The 10,404-nt window shown below is 42.3% G+C and overlaps 1 protein-coding gene across 1 annotated transcript; it reads left to right on the top strand.

Moving 5' to 3' along the window:
• Nucleotides 1–398: 398 nt before the first annotated feature.
• LOC106024753 (meprin A subunit alpha) lies at nt 399–6,747 on the top strand. Its single transcript, XM_029114767.2, has 14 exons — nt 399–498; nt 590–614; nt 844–900; nt 1,008–1,057; nt 2,056–2,131; nt 2,287–2,404; nt 2,613–2,788; nt 2,870–3,091; nt 3,272–3,418; nt 3,527–3,742; nt 3,890–4,024; nt 4,142–4,468; nt 6,403–6,573; nt 6,662–6,747. Exons 1-14 carry the CDS (start codon nt 445–447, stop codon nt 6,703–6,705), a joined length of 1,818 nt encoding a protein of 605 aa, XP_028970600.2. The 5' UTR covers nt 399–444; the 3' UTR covers nt 6,706–6,747.
• The last annotated feature ends 3,657 nt before the right edge of the window (nt 6,748–10,404 follow it).

The raw sequence follows: 10,404 nt of genomic DNA, 5'->3' as shown, positions 1-10,404 counted from the left end.
ATCTCAAGGTGGCCTCATTAAGCCTTCCCTCACACAATGGAGCTCTGTAACAATAAATGGGGTGGAGCTCTGTAACAATAAATTGATTGCAGTTCTGTTTGAGTAAGCCAGGCAGGCAGTCAGACAATGAAAATCATAAGAGGCAAGCAGATCAATGGAAATATGATGATAAATAATGAACTGGCACTCAGCATTTTTAAAAATCCGACCCTTGTACTAGACTGCACTGTGCATTTGGCTGCTAATGTCTGGGAAGGAGATAACACTGAACCTGACAAAACACATTCAACACAACAATAAAGTATTTGTGTTTTATTGTATTGTTTTGTATGTGTAACATGATGACCTGAGGGGCAAAGTTTCCCTCCAACGCTGCTGAATTAGGAGTATTTAAATGGGCTTAATAAGTGCTGTTGTCTCAGGTCTGCAGTCAACCTCTCCAAAATGACACTCCTGTGGTTCTGTTTGGGGCTGCTGGCTCTGTCCTCTGCATTCACAGTAAGATCTCTCAATTTTTCTCTTTCACTCTCTGATACATTTCCCATGAATGTGATGTTATTAAAATAAAAATTCCAATCTCATTTTACAGATTAGGCGCTTGTCAAAAGAGAAATGTGAGAACATGTTTCTTTTTTTCAACATCATGATTACAAAATTGTGGCATGTTAGTATGTTTGTAATGTATGTAACCCTGATCGGGTACACGTCGTATTTGTGATTATTTGATGTAACGTGTTATTTGATACAGTATTTACAGATGGGTCTACGTAAACGTCTATAATGAGGTTTATACCAAAGTCAAATACATTAATTCATCATCTAAAAGTGTGTCTCTGACTGTAGCCTTTGCCATTGATGCTGATGAAGTGATACGAAGAGACATCCCCTTTGTCAACTCAGGCAAGTCCATGTGCATACTTGTGTACTGTAAAGTGAATGCATGATATCCTCTTTTGAAGTGCTGTTCGTATGTTTTTATTGTTTCTATAAAACTTTCTTTTCCGTAGCATCATTTCCATTCAAGACCCCTGTTGTTGAGGGTGATATTGCATTGCCTGTAAGTTTATACTATGTTTAACTATACAGTACCAGTCAAAAGGTTGGACGCGTACACATTCAAGGGAATTTCTTCAACCTTAAAGGCCTGATTCATGCACTCTCCTTTGAACAGCTGAAGTTGAATTTCCAAATTCTGAAGCTGGTAACTCTAATGAACGTGTCCTCTGCAGCAGAGGGAACTATGGGTCTTCCTTTCCTGTGACAGTCCTCATTAAAGATGAGAGCCTGTTTTATCATAGTGCTTAATGATTTTTGTGACTGCACCTGAAGAAACAAAGTTTGTGACATTTTCCAGATTGACTGACCATGTCTTAAAGTAATGATGGACTGTCATTTCTGTTTTCTCAGTTGAGCTGTTCTTGCCATAATATCGATTACTACAGTACAAACATAATGATGGTCTTCTTCTGTAAACCAACCCTACCTTTTCACAAAAACACTGTCTCAAACGTATTATGAAATTCCACAAAAACTTTTAGCAAGGCACATTTGTTAATTCAAAAACATTAATGAAGCTGGTTGAGAGACTGCAAAGAGAGTGCAAAGTTTTCATAAAAGCAAATGGTGGTTATTTTGAAGAATTCACAATATAACATGCATTTTGATCCGTTTTTCTGGTTGATTGATATTATTCCATATATGTTATTTCATTCTCTTGATGTTTTCATTATTATTCTGCAATGTGGAAAATAGTAAAACTAAAGAAATGCCTTGGAATGAGTAAGTGTGCCCAATTGTTGACTGGTACTGTATATATTAATGTAATAGCCATGTTTAACTTTCAAATATGTATTTTGTGAGGTGATGTGGTCTCTTAATTTTTTCTGGAGCTGTATGTTATGTGTCTGACAAATTAGAAGGAAAGAAATATGGACAGAATGGCAATTTCTTTATTAAGTAAACTTTGACCATTGCTATCTAGATAATAATTGAAATAAAGATAACAACAGTACACCCATGACATATGTTTCAATAAAAGTAATATCACTCCACCAGCCTGGACGCAATGCCCTTGTGGATAAAGCCTTCAGATGGAAATTCCCCATCCCATACATACTAGCTGACAGCCTTGGTAAATATCAGCATCCAATTGATGTCACACTGGGGCCTTAAAATGTTGGAAATCACTCTAGTGCTTTAAATTATTTCCATACATTTCTGTTCCTACTATAAGAGTGAAAATACATGCAAATCTATCAAGTCCCTAAACCGTTTCTTGTTTCTCAGATCTGAATGCCAAGGGGGTAATTTTCCAGGCATTTGAGATGTATCGGCTGAAGTCCTGTGTGGATTTCAAACCCTATGAAGGAGAGAAGAGCTACATCAAGTTTGAAAAACTAGATGGGTATAGTTGTGTTGCGCTACACCTATCCATCTGATTCTGCCAATCAACCAATTATAGTCTTCAGCTAAGTCTTAGTTTTTTTTATTGAGGTGTATTTCAGATTGTATGGAACAAAACATGTGCAACACACATACATTCTGCAGATAAGGCCTAAGCGTAGCTGAGAGAAAGGTTGATTTACTGCTGTGGCATCATGTAATGGTTCCAGGTGCTGGTCAATGGTCGGAGACTTACAGACAGGGCAGCAGCTGTCGTTGGGCCCATCCTGTGACTATAAAGGCACCATAATGCATGAGCTCCTTCACGCCCTAGGCTTCTACCATGAGCAGTCTCGAACTGACAGGGACGACTATGTCAACATCTGGTGGGACCAGGTCCTCCCAGGTAAGGCTCATGAACAAGTTCAACAGCAAACAACTTCTTCATAGCATCAGTCTACTACCCTAACCTGATATTTGTATACAGGTATGGAACAGAATTTTGATAAATATGCTGATGATTTCATCACGGACCAGAACACGCCGTACGACTACGAGTCCATTTTGCATTATGGACCGTATTCCTTTAACAAAGACCCACGGTACCCCACCATCACAGCCAAGGACCCAGAGATGACCAAAATGCTGGGCCAGTATAATGACTTCAGCAGCCTGGATCTACTGAGGCTCAACAGGATGTATAACTGCTGTGAGGCCCTTTCAAATTAGGGCCAGGAGATTTCCTGGTCAGATCACATGGCCCAGGTGCTTTCCTGCCCCAGGAACCTTATTTTATCAGTTATTGCTGATGTTGCAAAATACTGATCGAAACTGTGTTTGGCTAATAATGTTTTGCTGAATGTGGTTGTGCATGGCATCTTTCTTGTAGCCTCCTCTCTGACATTGTTGGATCAATGTGCCTTTGAGGCTGTCAACACCTGTGGCATGATCCAGAACCAGAATGATGATGGTGACTGGGTACGAACCAAGAGCGAGCCAGGGTCAAATGACCACACTCTCATTGGCCAGTGCAAAGGTAACGTTAACCCTGTGGCACAGTATCATTGAAGTCTGACATGGTTGCAATGGCAAAAACACAGTCTAATGTACTGTTCTGATGACATTGTTTTTGTGATCCTGATAGATGCAGGGTTCTTCATGAACTTTTACACCAACACCGGCCAGGTGGGGGAGTCAGCATTTTTGGAATCCAGAGTGCTGCAGCCCAAGAGGAAACTGCAATGTCTGCAGTTCTTCTACAAGATGACAGGAAGTCCTAAAGACAGACTGGTGGTCTGGACCAGGAAGCAGGGTGTTAAAGGCAATGTTTTATCCCCTACTGCAGTGGGGAACTTCACAGGTAGGATACAAAACCTGGTGAAATACCAAGCTCAATGATATAATGTTGGCTGCATTATTATACTGTACTGTCCAACATTATGTAAAAAAAATTCAACCAGACCAATAAATACAATCACCACCATCTCACCCACATCTGTTGTCACAGGTGATGACGACCACTCATGGAAGATCGCTCATGTTCCTTTCACAATGGATGGCAAGTTCCGCTATGCCTTCCAGGGGATCAGGGGTGACCCGGCTAACTCTCTGGGAGGGATCCAGGTTGATGACATTACCCTAGGTATGCTGCTTGATCTAAACATTTGAAGTTTTAACTGGAAAACGCTGGGTGGCTTGGAATTATTCCAGGTGCTGTTTAAATGATGTTTTAGATTGCCATTATTGTTATTCTCTTAAGTGGAGACACGCTGCCCCAGCGGATTGTGGCGGATCAAGAACTTCCGGCAGTATATGAGTAGCTACACCCCGGGGGAGTACATCCAAAGCCCACGTTTCTACAGCCCTGAGGGCTACGCCTTCGGCATCCAGCTGCTACCCAATTCCTACTACGATGGCTACATTGGGGCCTTCTTCCACCTGACCACAGGCAAAAACGACCATGTCCTGAATTGGCCGGCGGGGAACCGACAGGTCACCATCACACTGATGGATCAGGACTCTGACGTCCGACAGAGGCAGTCCTTCTCTTACAGTTTCACTACCAGTCCCACGCATCTCATCCCAGGTATTGGGCAGGCTTATCTTGGTTTCAGGGAAATACGTAATTTTTAGTACTCAAATTTGTTTGTATGATGTGTTATATTATGCTACATTACAATTCCAACAAATATAAGTTGTTTTACAAATTCATAGAAATGTATGAAATGTTTTGAATTATTGTTAAGGATTAGGTGAGGAATCAGAGTGCTGGGGTTAAGGTTAGGGTCAAGATTAGAAAGAAAAATCACATCTGGTTCGATGCGAACTTACAACCTTTCTCAGACCATGACCCTAATACAAGAAAATCCACTCTATTTAACTCTTACTGTGATCTAATACCTCTTATGAATTTGGTAGTCAAATATTTACGTATGCCCCATGACAACATTCTGATGGGCTAGCATTGATGAGAACTATATTTCCCTTTGGCTGAAATAAGCAAGAAAAAATATAAAAAACAATCATGTTCATTACCTAGTGTAAAGAAATGTTTTACATTAGAAACAATGAGGTGTATCACATTATTACGTAAAAACAATGAAACACATTGCAGAACTAAACATGCAGCATCAAACCATTCACCACCATCTTCTTCCGCTTATCCGGGGCCGGGTCGCGGGGGCAGCAGTCTAAGCAGGGATGCCCAGACTTCCCTCTCCCCAGACACTTCCTCCAGCTCTTCCGGGGGGACACCAAGGCGTTCCCAGGCCAGCCGGGAGACATAGTCCCTCCAGCGTGTCCTAGGTCTTCCCCGGGGTCTCCTCCCGGTGGGACGGGACCGGAACACCTTCCCAGGAAGGCGTTCCGGAGGCATCCGAAAAAGATGCCCAAGCCACCTCAGCTGACCCCTCTCGATGTGGAGGAGCAGCGGCTCTACTCTGAGCTCCTCCCGGGTGACCGAGCTTCTCACCCTATCTCTAAGGGATTGCCCGGCCACCCTGCGGAGAAAGCTCATTTCGGCCGCCTGTATCCGGGATCTTGTCCTTTCGGTCATGACCCAAAGCTCATGACCATAGGTGAGAGTAGGAACGTAGATTGACTGGTAAATCGAGAGCTTCGCCTTGCGGCTCAGCTCTTTCTTCACCACGACAGACCGATACATTGACTGCATTACTGCAGAAGCTGCACCGATCCATCTGTCAATCTCCCGTTCCATCCTTCCCTCACTCGTGAACAAGACCCCTAGATACTTAAACTCCTCCACTTGAGGCAGGCACTCTCCACCAACCTGAAGTGGGCAAGCCACCCTTTTCCGACTGAGGACCATGGCCTCGGATTTGGAGGTACTGATTTTCATCCCCACCGCTTCACACTCGGCTGCAAACCGTCCCAGCGCATGCTGAAGGTCCTGGTTAGAAGGGGCCAACACGACAACATCATCTGCAAAGAGCAGAGACGAAATTGTGTGGTCCCCAAACCTGACACCCTCCGGCCCCTGGCTGCGCCTAGAAATTCTGTCCATAAAAATTACGAACAGAACCGGTGACAAAGGGCAGCCCTGCCGGAGTCCAACATGCACTGGGAACAAGTCTGACTTACTGCCGGCAATGCGGACCAAGCTCCTGCTTCGGTTGTACAGGGACCTGACAGCCCTTAGCAAAGGACCCAGGACCCCATATTCCCCAAGCACCCTCCACAAGATGCCGCGAGGGACACAGTCGAATGCCTTCTCCAAATCCACAAAACACATGTGGATTGGTTGGGCAAACTCCCATGAACCCTCCAACACCCTGTAGAGGGTATAGAGCTGGTCCAGTGTTCCACGGCCCGGACGAAAACCACACTGTTCCTCCTGAATCCGAGGCAGCATCAAACTAACACTTTGAAACATGTCAAAACAATCACATTTTTCTCCTAGGTAGAATTTGAGTGTTTATTATTATACAGTAGATGTTATAAAGTGCTATCCATTGTTTTTATCACCCTATTTCATCCACTGACTGATCAACCCCTTTTCAGGCTCCAACATACTGTACTGGGACAACCCATCCAAAATGGGTACATATGACCCATCCTGTGACTGCTATCGTGGCTGGACCTGGGGCTGGAATGCCTTCTTCTCCCACTACGACCTTAATAGAAGGAGCTATCTAAAGAATGATGACCTAATTCTCCTTGTTGAGTTTGAAGGTGAGTCAGACTCTAGTTTCAAGGGTTTTAGTATTATTTCTTTTAAAATGACATATTCATCCTAATATGTTCATCTTTTTATTTCCAGATCTTACTCCACTGATTAACAGTGAAGTTCCAATCAAGCCTTAACATCAGGACAACTCAGATTGTCCACAACACTCCACGGTGAAAAAAAAAATGTTCACATTTCTTTTCATTTTATATTGTAATTAAACTGCAAGTGCATTTGTACTGTATTACAAATAAAGTTACAATGCTTAATAATGTACTGTCATCTGTATGTGTCTTCCAAGTTCAGTTAAAAGAGAAAATTGCAATCATGATCGAATTCACATATGGCACCATTGGGAGCCGGGGGGAGTTATAGATACTCATTAAATTTCAGGTTGTAGGTCCAACAGAGGCGGGCGGAGCATTTTACACCTAGGCCTACAGCACTATCTTCTCGTAATTAAACCGCATTCTAATAACTTCACCATGATTCGGGCTAAAAGGCTATTATCATTCGACATAACAACCCCATATTCACAATAACTTTTATCGAGTGGAATCAACTGATTTAACACTAACGCTCAACACCTATGAGACATCCAATACACTAATTGACACGACATGATTACACGGTGACTGAAACCATCAAGAATGTACCACTATAACGCAGTATGACAGGATACTGCATCACGCATACATCTCATAGCCGAAATCAATGTCCTTACCAAATAAACAAGAACAAACTCACAACAACCAGTCACATGTGCTCATACGAGCACAATACAAGCAAAAATGCCGGGAGGAACAACACAATCAGGATTCAGGCATCCCCAGAGATTCCAGCCAAGCTGCTGGGCCTAAACGCACACGTATGCCGCCACGCACACTCAAAGGCACAGCCAGCTAGGCCACTGAAACTGACCATGCTTCACACCAGCAGCAACGATCTAAAGCAAGCACTAATAACACGTGTAAATAAACAGGCCAGGTTTGTCTGTTTATCGATATCCTCCTTCCCCCTTAAGGCCCCTCATGGCGCCGACTCTGGTAGAAAGAATACATTCAAATCAATCAAACTTACCAAAGCTGCTTACTTGAAGACAAAGTCCATCCTCCTTTCTTTCAAAAAAAAAACTTCAATGACGCAGTCGTAGAGCACATCTTAGCCTTTAGGTTCCAACAAAAGGTGATTTTCTATCGCCGTGGAGGCCAGTGCTGACAGCAGATCCTGCCCAGTCCTATTTCTTGAATACGTTTTAATGGGCTGATAATGTCCCCTCGACCGAAGCAGTAGATACCGGGATTGTGACCGCCACCGCGAGGAGATCAGCGGTGCTTTGGCCTTCAAAATCATTCATGGCATACATTACCTCTACATGGCCTCTCTCCCTCGCAATTATGTCACAAAACTAGTCAATTACCCCCAGGCAGAATTGTACATGGATAGCTTTGTTCTGTAGTATTTCAAAAAGCACATCCGAATACTCAAAAATCCCATTAAACGTGGAAAGCAAAAAACTAAACTCATGTGCATTGTACCCATCTGCACAGCATCATTGTCGTACTCGTCATAGTGTTCTATTATGTGTTCAAATAGTTCCTTTAAGGCAACTCTCTTCTCAAATACCGTGCTAACCAATCTAGAAATACATTGCCACCTTGTTGGTGCCACACAAGGAAGACCCCGCTGGCAGTTATCATCAAGCAGCTGCTTGCGCTGAAGGGGATCTTGAAAAAGCCTTCACCTTAACTTTATTCTGCACTCCATTTAGTCCAGATGTCATGACGGCAGCGCCATCAAAGCACTGGGCGACAACTTTATCCATTCCTTCGTTTTCCTCCAGGAATCGGATAATAATTTAATCAGCCGGCTTACCACTCGTAACATCTTCAAAACTCGCCTTGACACCAGTGTCTGTTACATAACGGAGCACCAGTGCTAGCTGGGCTGCGGTACTCACATCTGTAATTTCGTACACCATAACTGCGACAAAAGGTACTTTACTGATCTCTCTTTTTATTTCGTCTCCCATCACATCAGCTAGTACTAATCAGGTCGTTTTGTATTTTGCCTGAAGTCCCAGTAAACACTTTGTTCGTGGTAAAGTGGTAATGCCGTGCTCGGCCAGAAAGGAAATAAACTCGACAGTTTCCCCTATTTGTGGACTCTTTGCTTTCATTGTGTCCCCTAAACGAAAGCTCTCGTTTTCCCAGAAAGATCAGTCTTTTCAGTATTTCCCTATTTTTCTGGACTTTTTCGTTATGGAGCTCCGTTTCCCTTCGCATTTGTTTGTTGAGTTGTAGATCCACTTGTGTCTCCTAACGTTTTCAATAGTACCATTGCTTGCAACTGTCCTGCCATGCTTTGGTGTCTTATTGCTGCCTTGGTTAGGCAATTCAGGTTTGCAAACCCAGCGTGGCACCAAACACCATATCGGTCGGTTGCAAACAGCAGACATCCCCAACAATACACTGCAAAGTTCTTTGGAAGCTATAAGCCAAGTACCTCTCATAGCTGCTTACTTGAAAGTGCCGTACAAATCCTTTCCCTGGCTGGGACAGTGCCATTAACGCTGGAGTTGGTCGACCTTTTGTACAAGCCATCAAGTCTACTTCTCCTCCATCTTCCATTCTGACAAAAGTAAAAAACAACAAATCTAAAGCATTACAGCTAAAACCAAAGCTAAAAATCGAAAGTTTCAAACAATCCGACATATTGCTAAGTCAGGTGTCACCTAGTTTTTGTTCAGTTAGCTAACTGCCTCTCCTATCAGCAACAAGAAAAATGCTGACGTAAGGCTAGGCCAACTAGATGGCTTAGGCTTGTCTAAGACTACGCCCAACATGGCAAACTCCATTAATATGACAATTAACAATATGGTACCTTTCACTTCAACAGCAGAGAGGATTCACTCGAAATTCTGAAGGCCCCCAGTTTACCTGGAGACAGCACAGGTGAAAAATCTGATTGGATAAAAGTTTTTATTTTTTATGAGCTGCACCAGAAGCAGCTCAACTGAAGGAGAGAGTAGCAATGAAATAATGTTAATAGACTGAAGTGAATGAACTTCGTAAAATATATATAGCGTTAATTAAAATATATATTAAATAATAAAAATAAAATGTTCTAATTCTCACAATCATTAGGCTAGCAGAGAAGGCCTTGCGGGCCCTGATGGCCCACCACTGGGGTCCAATTCCCATCGGGGGCCAGTAGAAAATAATGCCATGTGGTTTTGTTTTCAACTTCAAATTTTGGATTACACTAAGAAATAGAAATCCTTTTCCATAAAAATTTCAACTTCATTATTTCTTCAGTCAAACTTTCTGGAAAGTGTAGATTTGGAAAAATGACTCCATGATCTTTTGACCTCTTGAGCAGCTGCTCATCGATTTGAAATAAATTAAAATTACATATATTCCTAAATAATAAAAAAATTCTGACAGGTTCCATACCTTATTTCTAACTCTAACCCTATGGCAGGGCTGCAAAGGGAACATTTAACAAAGAGTTTTAAAAACAGAAAATCAGAGATAAAATGATGCTAATAATGTCTGCTGATATAGATGGTTTACAGATAGATCATGTCTGCTAATATAGATGGTTTACAGATAGATCATGATTGCTAATATGATTTACAGATAGATCATGTCTGCTAATGTACATGGTTTACAGATAGATCATGTCTGCTAATGTACATAGTTTACAGATAGATCTTGCCTGCTAATATGATTTACAGATAGATCATGTCTGCTAATGTACATGGTTTACAGATAGATCATGCCTGCTAATATGATTTACAGATAGATCATGTCCGCTAATGTACATGGTTTACA

Source organism: Esox lucius, chromosome 18 (genome assembly GCF_011004845.1).
Source record: "Esox lucius isolate fEsoLuc1 chromosome 18, fEsoLuc1.pri, whole genome shotgun sequence".
Lineage (NCBI taxonomy): Eukaryota > Metazoa > Chordata > Actinopteri > Esociformes > Esocidae > Esox > Esox lucius.
This window is presented reverse-complemented; position numbering and strand designations above follow the sequence as displayed.

What these genes read in the sequence shown, in the direction of transcription:
- LOC106024753 (XM_029114767.2), top strand. Translation starts at nt 445, where the DNA reads ATGACACTCCTGTGGTTCTGTTTGGGGCTGCTGGCTCTGTCCTCTGCA. An exon ending in AGGGTGATATTGCATTGCCT is followed by an intron (nt 1,058 to 2,055) that starts GTAAGTTTATAC and finishes TCACTCCACCAG; the next exon opens with CCTGGACGCAATGCCCTTGT. An exon ending in AAGTTTGAAAAACTAGATGG is followed by an intron (nt 2,405 to 2,612) that starts GTATAGTTGTGT and finishes TAATGGTTCCAG; the next exon opens with GTGCTGGTCAATGGTCGGAG.